General features: G+C 44.0%; 1 protein-coding gene and 1 long non-coding RNA gene across 4 annotated transcripts in view; one reads left to right on the top strand and one right to left on the bottom strand.

Annotated features, from left to right (window-relative positions):
- The window catches only part of LOC134483118 (disks large homolog 5-like), a 27,878-nt gene extending 19,951 nt beyond the window's left edge, over nt 1-7,927 (top strand). For 2 of the 3 annotated variants that reach the window (XM_063278359.1, XM_063278360.1), the window contains exons 3-6: nt 4,105-4,264; nt 5,434-5,577; nt 6,210-6,372; nt 7,088-7,927. In XM_063278359.1, coding sequence (XP_063134429.1) covers nt 4,254-4,264; nt 5,434-5,577; nt 6,210-6,372; nt 7,088-7,117 — 348 coding nt within the window. In that variant the 5' untranslated portion in view covers nt 4,105-4,253 and the 3' untranslated portion in view covers nt 7,118-7,927. Of the gene's footprint in view, nt 1-2,843; nt 3,039-4,104; nt 4,265-5,433; nt 5,578-6,209; nt 6,373-7,087 lie in introns of those variants that run through there. The other variant, XM_063278358.1, reaches the window with a different exon arrangement.
- On the bottom strand, nt 289-9,019 carry LOC134483121 (uncharacterized). The gene is made up of 2 exons (XR_010060050.1): nt 8,847-9,019; nt 289-531 (listed from the first exon to the last, which is right to left on the bottom strand). It is a non-coding gene; the product is annotated as an uncharacterized LOC134483121 (long non-coding RNA).
- Between the last annotated feature and the right edge of the window lie 9,135 nt (nt 9,020-18,154).

An 18,154-nucleotide genomic window follows, 5' to 3' on the forward strand; every position in this document is an offset into this window, starting at 1 on the left:
CCAGGACACAGTGGTGATTTCCCACTCCTCAGTTATGCTGAATTTTCCACTACTGTACTTGTATACACAAGTCCAGTGTGGTCAGTTATTATAGATATTTGTCATTTCTTACAGAGGGCAACTATGATTGCCTACACCCAATTCTATAAAAAACAAAACTCAGGAAACCTGGCCCTTGGCAGCAATGAATCAAGAAATATCTAGGATGGTGGGGCATGAATTCTGCCAAGCAATGAACTCAGATAGGTGGGGTTGTGAGGAAGATGTATGGTTGAATAGCCCAATAGATTCACGTTGTATCATCTTGATTTAATCTAAGGACAAAGAAGTGCAGTATCTCTGATGGCTTTCTTCTAACCCCTTGAAAGGTTCACTGGGGTTTGACCTCAGTTCTTCATTCTTCTTGCTGGGGCAGCAACACTCAGGGAAGCTTGAGATTGCCATAGGCACAGTATTAGGCTACAAATGCTGAGTAGGTGATAATTAGTTGTTCAGATGGTGATTCCCATTTCATTTGTTCTTAACGTGGACCTAAGGAAAGACAGATCGAGGTCCTTAGAATACAAAGATCATTTCCAGTTCTTTTCTACCTTTCCTGAATGAAAGACTGGTTGGCAGAGAATGGTAAATATTCAAGAATTGGTAGATGATGCTTTGAATGAAGGGTGGGTTTCTGTGCTGGTTTTAGACAGGTTCTCAATTACCCCATCTTGTTCTCTACGTTGCTCTTCAGGTTCACTTTGAGCTCAAATAAAGCTGCTTCCACTTTCCAACAGGTAGTCTTACAAAGGGGCCTCCAAGGACTGTGAGGACAGCATTAGCCAATGAGAATTGAGGTGTGTAACCCACAACTATAGCTTTATCTGAAAGACCCTCAGACAGAGGAGACTCTCGCTCCAGTCCTGAGGACAATCACCACCCCATGAACACACAGGACTCAGTCTTGATGTAAAAACAAGAGGTTTACTTTGGGATACCAATGCACTGGGGCTCGACACGGTCCACACGCAGGAGGGATGTGAGGAGCCTCGAACAACAGAAATGTACAGCTTAAACAGTCATTTACGATCACACAGTTTCATTAGCTCAGCTATTTCGGTGCCAAGGATAACTAGGCAGATGTTTCTCATACTGGAATTCCTGGGATAAGGCCTTAACCACATCAATGTAGCTATTTCTGTAGGAAGGACGTCTGACTTGATATATGTTTTCTTATCCTGGGGTTCCCAGGACAAGGATCAAGGATATCTGTCTTGGCAGGTGTTTCTCTTCTGGAGTTCCCAGGACAAGGTTATAGCGATGTCAGCCTATAGCACAGCTGCATTCAGTACCAAGGACATCTTACTTCTATAGTGGTCAGTCAGCTTCCCAGAGATGTTTCCTGTCTTGTAATTGCCCTGCAGTAAATATGTTCTATACCCTCTGTTCTTATGGTCGGGCAGCTTCCTAGAGAGTGGGTGGGAATGTGCTTTCTGTACTTTCTGGTCTATTGTCTAATGTCACGGGGCTAAGTGAGGGCCAGCTTAAAGGATTCTCATTCTTAAGAAATGGCTGTACTGATATCAAACGGGGATCTTTCATATCCACTTTCTTCCAAGTCTACCAGCCATCTCAGATTGTTGCTGTAATATGCCTGACAATCAAGGACACAGAAAAATAACTTGATACACAGCAAGGACATGGCAATCATATCCTGTGTCGTTATGTATGCTCTGGATGAGGTTTGTTAAAATGACAATATTGCACAAAGCTTTATATAAGACCCATCAAATTAAGGGTCACTATGCACTGTCATAGCTAAAATGGCCTGGTCAGAAGCGACCACTGGATCACTCTTCTGTAACTTCACATGAGAGGCTTGTGCTTTTTGTGTTTTTTTATTTTTCTGTTTTTTTCTTATTTATTTATTTATTTATTTATTGCTTTATATGTTTTCCGGAAGATAGTTCAAGTCATGGATCTGCCCCCAAAATCTGAGCTTTGCTACTAATACTGTAAACAGTATTAGTGTATGCATTCAATAAAATAACTGGTTTTTTTTTTTAGTACGATAGATGCTTTTGTGTTTTGTGGGGTGATCCATGAAACAGGAGTGAAGATGCTTGTTTCTTACTCTGTCCACTGAGTTATGTCTCTAGGCTTGTCCTACTCCTTTGGCTGCATCCCCCCCCACACATCTGCTGACCTTTTTATTTTTCAGATGAAATCACACGTTATAGCTTAGAGAGGCCTGTAAGCAATCCTACTTTGGTAACTTAAGTGCAAAGAGGAGAGCCCCACACTCAGCCTGAGGGTGCATTCACTGGTGGATCCAATATTTCAGTTTCCTCTCCTAACAGATCACCACATTGTTGCCAGGACCATAATGAATGCAATTCTTTCTCCTGAAGAATCTGGTGGCAACTGTCAAATGTTAAGCACAAGGCTTCAGGTTGTACCTATAACACACACCCACATTACAACCTACCCTACAGGCTATTTCTGGGTTTGATTTCATGCACCTGCACATGATGAGACAGGAGACCTCTTTGACTACTTATAGGAACTGGTGTGATTTCTCAGTAATCATTAATGGGTAATATTGCTGACTGAGGAGAATTTGAGGTAGGATGAAACATTTCTGTGCAGGGATTGGGGAGGAAGCACTCATTTAGATACATAGCAATGACTTAGGTTTTTCCAATCAAGCCTAGAGCCAAATTTGGCTTTGGAATCATGTGGTGCTCAGTGGCTATGCCACAGGGAAGTCCCCTGAAAAGGGCACATCAGCTTTTGCTCAGTACAGGGAGAACATTAGCAAGAAGGCAAAGTCTCTTATCCATGACATCAGCCGTCCCTTCGTGGACATTCTATTGTCTCCTAGAGACTTCTTGGAATCCCTGTGATGTCACCAGTATTGTTGTGACAACCAATTCCCTACTTTTTCTCTTAGTGTCCAAAGGATATATCCACAGACATGTTTGCCCGTCTTTGTAGGCACTTTGGGAGAGTTGATGTTGATAGAGAAGAGTCTAGAGTGAAGCAAACGAAACCTAAAGGTAATGATGGACACAGGACATGGGGAATGTGGAGTAAGTTCTGGGCAGTGTATGTTGAGCTTCCTGTCAGGGGTGTGTGTGGGGGTCTTCTGCTGGCCTTCTTAGTAATGGGCCACAACCACTGGAACATCTCCACAGATATTGAATTCCATGATTATCACAATTCCTGAAAGTCAAGGTTTTCACATCATTAGTTTCTCCATAACCACATGGAGGATATGGCAATGCCTATGCTATTATTGGGTGAACTTCTAGTCTTTACTTTTACAGTGCATTTGGTATGTTAAATTGATATAATAACACCATCAGGAGGCATGGAGGGTATAACTTTTCTGAATTAAACAGGGCATCAATGTACTTCACTTTCATTGCTTCTTTAAATTCAGTGAATATCTGACAGTCGTAAGAGGGAGAGAACTGTGCTCCTGGCATGACCTTATATTCTTAGAACTCCTCTGAATACCTCCGGGTGACGGGGCCAATCTTACCTTCATATAATAGAGGTTCTGTGTGGCAGATATTTTTCTACAGTAGCCAAACTATATGGAGCAGGTAGAGAAAGAGCCTGTAACCTATTGGCACTTCTGGGGCATTTGTCATTTCAGTAGGGGGAATTAATAAGTCTGTTGACCATGTCCTCCCCCTACATGACTTTTTAATGCAAAGTTATTGGACTAGAGTAACAGTGTAGGATATCTGAGTATCCCTGATCAATCAAGTCATTGTGGATGCTGAATTGATGATCTGACTTCTGAAACCAGAGGGGTGAGGGTCCTGAAACCAGGTTGTAGCCTGCTTACCTGATAATAATCCTGGAGAAGGCATCTCTCTGGTACTTGTAAGCCTGTGTGGACAGGCATGGGGAACACCTGGCTGCTTACATCTCTTGGTCTCTATATAGTAGTGGGGGAACTGTGATCCACTTAGGATGCCTCTTACACATAGACCAAACTCCTTGCAGTGACACTGGCTTCCAAGCATGTTCTCCTGTTTGGACCTCACTGTGGTCTGTGTATGCTCTATGCATTCGCCCCATGCGGGTTCACTTGTGTTCTTCTACCTACAGAGGCCCGCAGACAGACGTCATCCCCTGAAAATGTCCTAAACAAGGTGCAGGCCAACGAGGAAGAGGAGAGGCTGAATAGAGAACTGGAGCTAACTACCAAGGAGAGAAATGAGCTGACAGATCGCCTCCTTTATGTGACAGGGGGATCCATGAGTAAGAGGTATGCATTGCTCCAAACAAAGACCTTGTTCTAAACCTCATCTCCCATAGAGAGGAGATTCAGAACCTGACCCTTACTGAGGAGTGAGATTGAAAATGGACTCTCTGATTCCGCCTGTTGAAAATCTGAACTTGTGATCTGAGTGAAGATTTCAGGGATAAAGTCACTGGAGCATGAGTTCCCAGTGTACAATTTGATAGCCCTTGACAGGTGGTAGCTTTGCAAGGTTCTAGGTGCTGTGAGTTTGTGGAGAGTGTTTGTACTTGCTAGGAAGGTGACTGAACGCTATCATCTCATGGCAGCACCCTTAGGTAACAGGTCCCACATTGTTCATCTCCATGCTTAACTAGAAGGCCTGAGGCTCTGGCCTGTTCCTTCTTGTCTGTGTGCCTTAAACACTGAGACAGTAATGGTGCATACATTTCTAATGATTCTCATTGTGCTCTTTCCATATTTGTCTCTCTTTCTCATTCTCTGAGTCTGTTTAATTTTCTTTTCTTGTGGGTGTGTCCCAGTTTGTGTGTCTGTGTGTGCACAGGTCTGCATGCCTATGTACAACTTTTATATGTTTCTATGTCCCTGCACACTTGGAATTTAGGGGTCTGTTTTTTGACCTCAGGATTTACCTTTATAATAGTTTCATGGAGGTGTAAGTGCGTTATTTTGGAAGCCCCACTTTCAACAGTACAGTTCTTTGCCTGTGTGGTCACATTTGTCTATACATTTGTATGCCTTGAGCAGATTATAAGTTTGTGGCAATATCTGGTCTCATCTCCAGAATTATGATTACTGTCTGCCTCTAGAATATTAGTTATTCGGCTTGTAGCATTCCACTTGTCAAAACAGGAAAAATGAAATCAGAGGTTTCTGGATGTATGTGTGTGTGTGTGTGGTTGGGTAAGCTCTGTGGCCTAGGCTCTTGACCGCATAACAGGTTTGAATGCAGATCCAGCCCTCCTGATTGAAAAAAGTGAGCCAGGGAACCCTTTATCTGGGTGCTTAGCTTCTGTTGTCCTGGGCACACAATTCCAAGTTTCTGAAGCTGAAGAAGATTCAAATATGTAGAATTCAGAAAGTGTCCTTCCAGGGCTGGGGTAGTACAGGACACAGCCTGAGTTCATATAATCCTAAACCTCGATGTTCATTGGGTTCTATCTTCCTGGGGCCAGCCCCTACTTCAGGCCAAATCCATTTTATGAAAACTTGAAGATAAAGGAGAAAGAGGTCATGTCATTACTGCACAACTTAGACACAAAGAATATTGAACATCGTGAGAAATTTCAGGAGCTCAAGAAGGAGATTAACTTCTATCGGTAAGTACTGGTCAGAAGGGCCCATCACTTGTGGAATGGCCATGTCTGCCTCTCTTTGTTCTGGACCGGGGGGTCTGCAGCTCTGGGCCCTTGTCTTCTGCTGTTTAAATATCACTGTGCCGTGGGTCTTTTGGACTCAGTTTCAGTTCCATAAGAGACTGTGACTTCTCAGCACAGTGTCTATGCATCTTTAGAAGGCTCTGGATAGAACTACACAGATTCAGGCATCAGAGTGTTATTTGGCCAACCTGGGCCTCTGGGGTCATACCAGGTTTAACAAAGCTCAATGTGTGGACCACATGGTTAGCATGACCTCCCTTGGTTCTACTGTCCTCTTGTGGTTGTTTACTGCCTACTAATTGATGCTGTCCCGATGCATTGGGCTCTCATGGGTAGTTGTAGATCCCTTGTTCTTTTGGACAGACATGGACTCTTATTCGTGCTTGGGTCACAGAAACAATTTATTCTTCCCTGGATTGGCCGTTTGCTGTTTGTGCAGCAGCCTTACATGTATGGAGATGTATTCTATGAAGTCTTTATGGGAATCTGGGTCCTGGTGGAGTTTGTGGGATTTGGCAGTTGGAATGGGAGGAAGAGGCTTCAGGATCTTACTATGCAGAGTGTGTTTCCAGCAACCTGCACAGCCGGCTCCTGATGGACCAGGCATGTATGAAGAAGAAGTTGGTCACATTGAAGCAGGAGAGCAAGGAGGTACAGCGATATTTGTTTGAGTTGAACCCGAATGATGAAGACGAACAGGAGAAGACCAGCAACCTCCAGACCCAGCAAAATGTGGTAGGAACAAGCAGCTGAGTCAGATTAACAATGTCTGATACCATTTGCCTATTGGATACATCTTTGCTTCCCCTATCACCTTTCTAATCTCCCCACACCCAGTCAGTCACCCACCTCATGTGATAGAGTTATTCATTGCTCTGTCTATGCACAAGTATTCTGGGATGTTAACCACTCTTCAGAAACTGAATTGTTGGCAATTATACTTCTCTGCCCTTTTTGTAACTGCAGTCCAGAAATGGTGACAGAGGAATAACATATCACATGACTGCATCTCCCTATCACAGATTGGATGCTATGAAGAGTTTTGAACGAGTTCTTGGTCGTGTGACAAAGGTCATACAGGGGTCATGTGATGGTTGGAAGCACCTTGTAGGGATAAGAACCAAGTGCAAATGGCAAATGAGTCCTGGTCATTGCCTTTGATCTGGGTATCATGTGGCCATCTCCTTTCTTCCTGCACCCCAATTAGGTCTCTCCCCATTTCCCCATTCTTGGTTTGCACTGGTAGAGTCTGAGGAGCAGCTTGTTCTCCCACAGTGCTGTGAGGGTTGCTGGTGATGTTCCTCAGCCTGCAGAGATATCAGCAATGATTTCAGTGAAAAGATCAGTGCTGTCTGTCCAATGCAGCTGAGGGGACAGAAGGCAGCAACTTGACAGCTGGTATGCATGTCCCCACCAAATCAGTGTCTTAATAGCTGCCTTCTCCTCCCAGGTCTCAGGAACTGCAGGAGACATGGCATAGCATGGATCCCAGGAAGACAGCCCCCTGAGGAATGAGTTTCTCTCTCAAGAGTTCCCTGTGACGACAATCCTCACAGTCAAAGACTTTTTGGGGGAATATTCTTCTTCTCAGATAATTTCCTCAATGTATAGAGACCCTAAATTTATGTATCCGTATGCCAGCCTATCTCCTTGAGGTCTTTCTCCTTTCTCATACCGACAACACCATTTGAGAGACAACTGAGGGGACTACCTTGACATCTCACGTCCTAGAGGAGAAACAGCACTACAACTGTGTTTCTAAATGTTCATTAAGAAAATGCTGTTAAGAAATGTTTTTGGTTATGATTTTCATTGAAGTTTTCTTTTTGTTATTTCATAGTTATATATTCTTGTTACTGTTTTTCATTTTTATACCATTTTAGTTGTTCATTTTATGCCTGTTTTTTGTTAAATGTATTCCTTATGAATAAAAATTGATTTGTAACTCTTGACTCTTAAGACCATCTTATTCAAGGGTCCTTTCCCCTCCTGTAGACTTAGAACTGACAGCTATATATATAGAACTTTACATGGTCCAGTGAATTCAAAGCCACCAAGGGGTACACAGTGTGATAGTGTCTTTTGTGTGGATAATGTGACTTTTTTTATGGACACACACTTTATGATGTAATCACTGCCATACTGCATCCATGCTGTCATGTCTTCTGCTCATCCTAGTCTATATCAGTCTACAACACACATTCCTTATTGACTGTGTGCACCAGATATTGAGTAACACACACTCATGCCTGTAGAGCTGCAGAAAAATGACAACTTTCACAAAGGAATATAGAATAATCCTAATGGAGAACCATGTGCCTCAGTTTTTCTTACAATACAGCATTTGTATTAAACCACAAAGATAATGACCATCAACGTCATTTTGGGAAATAGGTTTTTATAGGTGCTGTTTCACTTGATCATTCATATGCTGTGTTTTTTATTGTTGCTGATTATATTTATTTTTATCATTTAACTCAATGGATCTTTTTTTTTTTCAAATGTATCTGGGCCACTCCTGAGTGCATTTCCCTCATGATCAAAAGAGGGAATAGCATTCCCCATTGTAGATGATTGTTAGGGACCATGTGGTTCTTCTGAGAGAGCAGCAGATGCTCTAACCTGTGATTCATCACCACAGCTCCTGTAGGTAGCTTTTGTCCGTCCAGGGCATGTGCTATACTAGATGGACACGATCACCTTCAATTAAGGAGAGAGATCTCAGGAGATGTGTATGTACAGGTGGTTGAGCGGTGCCTGCTCAATGTGGTAGGCTGCTAGGCATCCACACCGGGCTCTGGTGCCTCCACTGCTCATTGTGCATTCAGGATCACCCTCCAGCATCACTCGGTTTCAATTCCAAACTGATCTTTCACTTACTATCGATGATTATATACATTAAGCACATCTCTTGAAATACAGAAGAGACTAGCATCCTTCTACAGGCCAACTTGGCATAATGAATTCTTTTGATAGAAAGCAAGATAATTATCTCAATCTATGCAGCTTAGGGAGGACCTCAAGACCATCCATAGTGAATGCAGACTGCAGCTGTGACCACATGTTTCTTTTCCAGAGCAGGTCTGTGCAAGCCCAGGACTTAGGTGGGACAGTTCAGTTTCACCTTTTACATGGAAATCTGTGATTGTATTGAGAAAGTATATGTTCCACGTGCCTCATTTCCAATTTATGGAATTAAACATACTTACTGTGAGTGGAGGTGACTCAGAGAGATAAAGTGAAGAAGAATAATCCAGTATGTCTGCAAACAGATGCTGTCCCATTAGGGCTTTTCAATGCTCAGCAGCTGGAGAAGCAAGGGAGAGGCATTGGTGACTCTCAGGCTTAGGTCCTCTAGTCATTGTAAGCTGAGCATGACACAAAAAGGGTCATAGGTATCACACTAGAATCTAGTAACTAGATTTAACCAACCTATCCCATTAATGCTATGTTTGGTGGTAGTTTTTGCCCTCTTAGGACCTGGAAGAGGCTTGGGGTTTTCTAATCCTACTCATAATTTATTATCCTACTCAACACTATGTGTTTTGTTCTGTTAATGCTAACAGCGGCATCCAATACCTAGGATATTTTCTACTGTCATGTGTGACATGAGACAAAACAGTCCCTGTCATCCCTCACCTGAATAAACTTCCTTAGAGTTCAGTGTAGTTGGAGGGTCCTTCTTTCCTCTCCAAGATCGAGAAACATTTCCAGTCTTCAGACAAGTGTGTCAGCCATTGTCCAGTGACTGTCTTGAGATTTCCACAATGTCAGCTGAGTGAGGGCAGGGCAGGGCTGGGCAGGGGACTGGGGCAGGGCAGGTCAGGGCTGGGCAGGGGATTGGGACAGAGTCCATGAGATGTCAGTAGGCAACAGGCCAGCTGGTGCTAGTGTGGGTACAGGGCTTCTAGTGTGGGTGTGAGAGGAGGAAATTAGGAATGGTCAGATTCTGATGCAGCATATAGGCGGGAAGGAGCTTAGACCATCTCAGTGCCATATAGGGACATTGTAGACACTGATGGGCAGTGTGGGGATTGTAGGGTCCCATATACTGCTCTCTGCAGGTGTCAGGAGAGCATACAGTGGCTCTGTCAGACTTATGACAATCAGGCAGGCACTGGGTGCAAGTGAGAATCATGGGACAAGCCCTGTGTGCAGCCTGGTTTTGGGACATTCCCAGGTGCCCCATGGACTGCAAAGTAAAGGCAAAGGACACAGGGAAGCCAGCAATTCCCATGCACAGGACATAAATACCTGTAGATCTTTCTAGAATTTCCATAGACTATCTGTCACTAGTCCTCATTATAGAAGGCACCAACATTCTGCCCTCTACTTCAACTTGGTGAGACAGCTATTCTAACTCCAGTAGGAAGGCCTCAGGGAAGACAGTAAGAACTCGCAGGTGACCCCTTTTACTATTGAAACAGGGTCTTCCTATGGAGCCTAGAGTGGCTGTAGGATCCTAATGCTCTTGCCTCACAGTGACTAGAATTCCAATCCACCCTCAAGAGCAGTTGATTCATAGCCAGATCTGATTAAGGACATGTGAGGCCCCAGGGTGCTAGGATTACCAGGGTCCTAGTAAGTTTCTCCAGCCTAAATTACAACCTGAGTTGGTGCTGCTCTTTGGTACACCGCCTGATGCCCACTGACATCACACCTTGGAACTCTTTGTCAAACATAAGCTGTTCTGGGAATGAAGTACCCACACAATAAAAACTGGTCTGGATACTCCTAGGTCAAGAATCCCCTGTTGGAAATGCCTTGGACCGCAAAATTTTAAATTCTAGATCCTTCTGGCTTTTAGAAGATTTATAAATACAAAAAAAAAAAAAAACAAAAAAAAACAAAGATGGGCATAGTAATTTAAGCCCGTGAGCCCAGTCATGGGAAACTGAGTCAGAGTGATGGAAGACTGTAAGTTCCAGGGCAACCTGTGTTTCAAGAAAAAAAAAAAAGCATGGTGAAAATTCCACTCAAGTGGAAACCAAAAGGGTTTCACATGGGCCCTGCCATCCACTGGTCAGCACTCTCATCACCACAGCCACAGGCAGACACTGGGGAACATTTCCCACTGTCTCTCTTTGGGATGCAATCCACCCCATGATTCTATGTGAGGAATCCCCCAAAGGTTACATCATGTGAGGGACCTAGAAAATTCCAGGATTGGGAGAATTTAGGAGTTTATAATTAGGGATGATCTACAGCTGTGGCAAAGTCTTTTCCCAGCACATGGCAGCCCTAGGTTTGTCCCCAACAGTAAAAATAAAATCCCCCAAAATAATTCAAACAAAATGTCATGAAGCCTGCTCCCTGACCAGTCTCCTCAAAAGTGCGCAGGAACCTGGGTCCACAATTAGGACCCAGCACAGCCTCTGTGACCCGTGAGAAGGGATCTAATATGGGAATTAGTACAGTATGACTTATCCTTGTGGATACCTTTGGTGACAATAACCACCTGACCCCTGAAAACCCATCTACCTGGGGGGCTCAGCACTCATGTCAGCCAAAAAGCCCAGATCCTAGGGCCAGCATGGGCAGGTGGTGAAGAAAGTTTGTCTCTGGTGAACATCAGTTGCTGCTCCTGATCTGACTCTATCCTCAGGAGACAATGTCACTCCAGAAAGTGTGGGTGTCAGCGGCTCTTCCCAGGCCAAGGCTGGGATACTGCTTAAGTTCCACAATGCACAGCAGTGCTCACTCTAGAACTCTAAATGTTCTACAGCTGAAAGGGTTGGGTGCTCTGCTGGCCACACCCCTCCCCTGCAGTATTTAGTGCACTCAGAGTGGTGCTTCAGATGTGAGGGACTTCTTGAGGCTACTCCCATGGAGAATGGCAGATTCATCAGAACGGGGCACAGGGTGAGTTCAGAGCACAGCTGGGAGGAATTTAGGGGTGCCAAGCCATGACTAAGACCAGATCCTGGGCTGACAGGCAGTTGAGCTGGAGAACTGGCATCCAAAGAGTGACTGCCTGAATTCCTCTTAGACCAAAAGCCCTGGATCTGAGCTACTTTGGTGCATTCTCCTGAGCAGGGTCCCAGAGGCAGCTCAGAATCGGGGCTGTGCATGGACTTTGGTGCTGGCAGCAGGTGGCTTAGCCATAAAGTGCGGAGCTTTCCCATCTGTGCCCACTCAAACTCCTCTGTTTCATTTTAGGTGTGTTTGGTATAGTTTTGAGACAGGTTATCTTGTAGCAGCCCAACTCGCTTTGAGCAACAATGTAACAGAAAAATAACCTTGAATTCAAGATCCTCCAACCCCTCTGTCCCAAGTCCTGGAATTAAGACCTCCAGCTGTGACCATTTTACTGTAACATAGGATCCATCCGTATTAGAGTGAGCTTTGGAAATACTGGAGCTCCGACTGTTCCTTAGAATTCAGGTTTCCTTAATTCTTAGCAGGAGTTTTGTGATGATGCTGATGAGAGAGTCAGGAGTTAGACTGGGAGAGGTAACAGTCCTGGCAGCCCTGAGTGCGCAGTGAAAGTCAAGACAGAAGCCTGCTGATTAGCACCTGAGTGAAAGTGGGAGGATTCAGAGTTCAAGAACAGACTCAGTTACATACTGAAGACCATATTGCAACATTTTTGTTTCATTTTTGGCTTGTTTTCTTTGAGACAAGGTGTTAATTTATAGCCCTGGCTGTCCTGGAACTCACAATGCCTCTACCATCCCAACGGATGGAATTAAAGGCATGTGCCAACATGCACTGCCACTAATTAATTTTTAATTAAACATGCTGGCACAATCCAGTAATCCCAGTGCTTAAGAGGCCGAGGCAGGCAGATATATGGTTTCCTGACAAGTCTGATCTACAGAGAGTATGTCAGAATAGCCAGGGCCAAACAGAGAAACCCTGTCTCAAAAAATAAACAACAAAATGAACTTGTTTTAAAGAAGAGAGGAACGATTTAACAGAAAATTAGAGACAAAGATACAAATGATATTGGGTAGTGCAGAGCCTAGCTTCTGAGATGAAACTGGACACAATGGGATTAGGGTGGGGATTCTCATCTTGGACTGGGAGACAGAGGGTGACTTCAGGCATGGAAGGCTCAGTCAATCATTAGTCAGGATTCTCAATCAAGAGGGTGTTGTAAGATCCAAAATGTGTGAGCAGTGTTCTTCTGCATGAGACTAGAGGAACCCGCCTACCCATACAAAACAGCAAATGAAGAGTAATCACAAGTATACGTCTGGAAGTCCACAAGAGGTTATGGTCCACCTTAGTGTGGATTATTCAGAGCACAGCTGGAGAGGAGTAGAAGAGCTGATGGTGGCTGAGGCAGGAGAGGAGTTCGGGTGTGAATTTGAGCCAGTAAAGGAGCTTGTAGGTTGGGCAGAGCAATGAGAGGTGTAACAGCATAGCTGTTGAGATCCTTCAGATTAATTTGTCTTAAGATCCTCATGCCATAGCCAAGGACAGGAGTAGATCTGACTATTGGGTGGCTGGGCTCACATAGCCCAACAGGTTTGGCCTTGCATCTGTGGGATTCCAAGTCTCTCCCTTTAGACACAGCCATGGAGAAGGTGTAGCAGTGAATTTGCAATGCTTGGCTTATGGTGTTGAGTACTTCATGCTCCACAGAGCTAGGAAATGTCCTAGAAGCCAGGGAGGCTGAGCCATGATTAGGACAGGTCTCCAGGAGAGAGAAATGATAACCAAAGTCACTAAGAATTTCCTGAATCACAGTGTCTGTTAACCATATATTTTATTTACTTATTTTTATGGGCCTGAGTGTTTCACCTAATACATGCTTGTGCACCATGTGGTATGTCTGGTGCCCATGAAGTCCAGAACGTTCCATTGAACTGCAATTACAGGCTAATAGGAGCCACCATGTGGGCACTGGGAACTGAACCCTGGTCTTCTGCTCTTAGCCACTAAACCAACCATCTCTTCAGCACCCCCACCTCATTGTATTGTCATTAAGATTTAACCATTTGGCCTTCAGTATTTGAATTAATGAAGATGTGACAAGAGTTATAGTTACCATGATGGTTCAGGCATAGACAGGCAGGCATCTCATTGTATACAAAATATAAATTCTTTCTTTCTTTCTTCCCTTCTTTCTTTCTTTATCTTTCTTTGTTTTACTCTTGGAAACAGGGTTTCTTTTGTGTAGCTGACCTGGAACTAGCTCTGTAGAGGGAGCTGGCCTAGAATTCACAGAGATCTGTCTGCCTCTGCCTCCCAAGTGTTAGGATCAAAGGCCTGTGCCACCACCATCACACATCCTTCTGTTTTAAAGGAAAAATGTAGCCCTACATGGCAGCACGAGTTTAGTCCCAGTATAGACATTTTTCTAGAGTTCCTGAAGGGCTTGCTGCCTTCCCCTTTAGCCCTGGCTAACTGTGAGAGCTCCACACCTCTGGGGTTTGCTTCATAAGAGTCTGGATGATGAGGGTCACAGGCTGATATATCTGTGTACAGCAAAGGATGCTTGGTGAAGGTCAAGTGGGTACAGATCAGCAGGTAGATGCTCTGCCACCCAGCCTCATGGCCTCAGTTTGATCATGGGTGAAAGCAGAGAACTGAGTCCACATTGTGTCCTCTGCTCTCCATGTGCATATCATGGCACAGGAACACCACAAACTACATAAAATGTAAAATGCTGAAATGCTGAGAGAAGAGGCCTATGGTAGGCACCTCCTACTCCTGAGACTTCCAACGCCGAAAAGCAGGGGGTAGAGAGTGAGGATGCAGAGTGCACACAGGTCAGGACAAGGCCATGTTACTGAAGCCTCCATGTGTGATGGGCAGGCTCTGGGGCACCATGAGGGAAATCAGGAGCCTCTGGACTTTGTAGAATTACAGGGTTCCATGTTACCTCACATGCCCATGATTTGCCCCCTACTGCAGGGAGAAGCCAACACCAGAAGCCTTCAGCTCCCAGCCCTGCTTTTGCCATGTAGCTTTATCCAGAAGAGCTTGTAAGTCCCTGGACCTGGAGTCTCAGGTGGTTGTGAGCCACCTGACCCTGGTGCTGGAGACTGAACTCAAGTCTTCTGCAAGAGCAGCAAAGACCCGTGCGCTGCCTGGCCCAGCCAGGGCTGTGAAATGATGTTTATTTTCATGCTGAACAAGCCCAACAACAGTTTAGGTCCCTAGAAGCCACATAAACCTGGATGCAGTAGTGTCTGTCATCCAGCACTTCCCACAGGGAGATAGGAGCCTAAAGTGGACAGTCTCTAGGGTTAGGGGGAAGGGCTAGCCTAGCATACACAGCCATGGATGAGAGGTAGAAGGTGAGGACTTGTGCTCAGGTTGTCCCTGACCTTTACACAAGCACATGAGTACCTGTACTCACAGAAACGCCATACAGTCATAGGTGAGAAAAGAAATAAAAACAAACAATATTGAAAATACAATATACTGGGGCTGGAGGGATGGCTCAGTGGTTAAGACCACTCACTGCTCTTCCAGGGGATCTGAGTTCAATTCCCAGCAACAACCCTGTGTCTTATAACCATTTCTAATCTCATCTTCTACCCTCTACTGTTGTGTCTGAAAACAGGGACAGTGTACTCACTCATATGGACAAAATAAATAGTTTTTGTTTTAATCCTTTTCTAAAAAAAGAAACCCATCTGTGACACATGATCATTGTGTGATTCCAAATGTCCCTAAGTCAGTACAGTACTATTGCTACATGGTCACCAGTTGTGTCAGTCTTGGTAGTAGAATGGCACAGTTGAAAATATGCTGACACAGTGACCAGGCAGCCTACAAAGCTAACAATGAGCAGAGAAGGCTGTGCTGTGTCCAAGTCCTCTACCCCACACTGCCACCTCATCCCTATGAATAGAGCAATAAAGAACAGATGAGGAATCGTCCAGGTTTCTTTCCTCTTTGATTTCTTTATTAACCTAGCCCCTGTGCTACATGTAACCTTGTCACATCTTCTGTCCCATTCCTAAGCCCTCATACCTGTCAGATAAGACAGGGATCTTGCTTTGGGGGGAAGCTCTGGTCCCTCTCTGTCCTAAGAGGCTCTGAGCCATCGCTGAAAGAGAGTCCTCTGAGGATTGAGGGAAGTCCATAGCCAGTGCTCTGACTTCCAGGAAGGTTTGAGGAAGGTGGTCCTCTTCTTGTGGTGCCTCTAGTAGGAGCAGCCCACACTTGGGCCCAGCTCCCACTGTCAGGAAAAGGTGGGTGGCTCTGGTATTTGCACAGCTCTCCAGCTGAATGAACAGTGCATCTCTCCTCTCTCTCTTGGAGGAAGTCTCCAGTCTCTGGTGCAGGTGCTGTTCCCAAGGCAAAGGAAAGGGAAGTGCAGAGTGAGGACTCCCAGGATCCTTTAAACCTTGTCTGCATTGTCTTCATTAATTTTTATGTTTAATTTTTATTCCATGTGTATTGATCTCATTGTAGGGGTGTGCATTCCAAAGCATGAATATTGAAGGTAGAGGAAAAAGCATGGGAGTCACTTTATCCTACCGTGTGGGGTCCCAGGCTCTGAACCGGGTTGTTGAGCTTGGCTACAAAGAGCTTTCATACTGAATTTCCTACTGGCTCCGATTTCAGGGAGAGTGTGTCATAGAGACCAGATTGGCCAGTAAACTACTGATCATCCTGCCTCAAGCATTGCCATCTAGTTCATGAAAGGTTGAGTTATTGACATGAGGAACTGGGGATGGCCCGAGGTGCATGACTGAGGCTATCTCTGCTCAGTGGCATGCCTTTGGGGACTGATAGTTTTCATCACTGAGATGTCATTTGACTGCAATGCTCCTCTGGAGAGAAGGAGTCTCTTTTGCCAGGGCATCAGGCTCTCCAGACAGGCCTGCATTCCTCTTCAGAAGCTGCATTTACCACTCTGGACAGTGCTATAGCACAGGGTCACATATCCAGTTCTACCCTGAGACCTGCTGATAAAGAATGTCTATCCTGGGACAATGTCTATCATCGGTTCAAGGTGTGGCCCAACCAACTTATTATAAAGGATGATAGTGGTTGGTTGAAAAAGGCAGTAACTTTCTATGAACCATATATTAAGTTTTTATGTATACTAAAATTAACAATGGAAAGAACAGTGGTAGGAGTGGAAGCTAGAGGACAACTGCTGAAAATGCTTGCTTTTGAAAATGCTAATAAAGAGTATAGGAGAGCATAATTACCTATAAAGGAGACTGGGGATATTAATGCTTATATGAAGGCATGTAAGTATATCTTCTCTGAAAATGGAAAGATGCATTTTTGGCACGTATTGATCCAGATAGAGTTATTAAATTATATATTGAAATACTCTTGAATATCCTATAGGCACTTTAGCTCAAGATGAGCTGCCTTTAGAATGGATATATATTAAATTTAACTTTAACAAAACATTAACAACATATGAGGAACAAATTTCTTTAATTATTCAGCAAGGCATACAAAGACCTGTTACACTGTGGGGATATGATTGTGCTGCTTTTGTTTTCTCATTAAGCAAAAATAAAGTGGAATATTTAATGCAGACGTCTGAAGTTTTTCAATTAGCCATGATTTCTTACACTAGAAATACTGAATTTCATTTTCCCCATAGTAAATTCTGGGATTGCTTAAGAAAACAAAAAAAAATGTGATAAATACACTAATTTCTGTTGACCCATTACCATCTGCCCTTACTGTGTTTACAGATGGCTCCAAGACCAAAGATCTAAGACAGATGGCTTATTGGACCAAAGATTAATTTTGGGGACAAGAATCTTCTTTTGGGTCAGTACAACAAAATGAAGTATTAGCAGTAAGTAATGTATTGCCGGATTTTACTCATGATGTAAAAATATTATAGCCGAGTCAGCTTATGTTGTAGGAGTAGTACAGAATATTGCAACTGCTGTTGTTTCTACATCTAAGCCTATATTAAATGTTATCTCACATATTAAAGGACTATTGTTATTCTGAAACTCCAGAATATTTTTTACACATATTAGATCACATTCAAGATTGCCAGCATCTTTAACACATGGCAATCATATGGTAGATCAATTAGTGGCATTTGCTACCCCAGAAGAAAACAGTCATAATCATGCCAATACAGGATATTTGCATATTAAATATAAGGTTCCCTATTCTGAAGCCAAACAAATTACTGCTAATTGTCTTATTTGTAAGCCTTCACTTATAAAATGTATTGCATCTGAAATTAATCCCAGAAGAATGCAACCTAATACATCGTGGCAGATGGATGGAACCCATATTTCTGAGTTTGGTCGCCTTTCATATATACATGTAAGCATAGATAATTTTTCAATATTTGTATGGGCTACACCATTGCCAGGAGTACGCACTACTCATGTTATACAGCATCTATTGGAAACTTCTGCTGTTATGGGACCGCCTTCTAAAATTAAAACTGATTATGGACCAACATATATTCCTTATCAATTTAAACAATTTTGTCGGCTCTTCCGGGAAAATGGCGACTCCTGCAGGTGCTCCAGAGTTGCTGCCTCCATGGAGCCTGCGACCTCCATGGGCCCTGCTGGGGAACCCTGCCTGCAGGGCCAGCCTCAGCCCATGCACA

Source organism: Rattus norvegicus, chromosome 19 (assembly GCF_036323735.1).
Source record: "Rattus norvegicus strain BN/NHsdMcwi chromosome 19, GRCr8, whole genome shotgun sequence".
In the NCBI taxonomy this organism is placed as follows: Eukaryota; Metazoa; Chordata; class Mammalia; order Rodentia; family Muridae; genus Rattus; species Rattus norvegicus.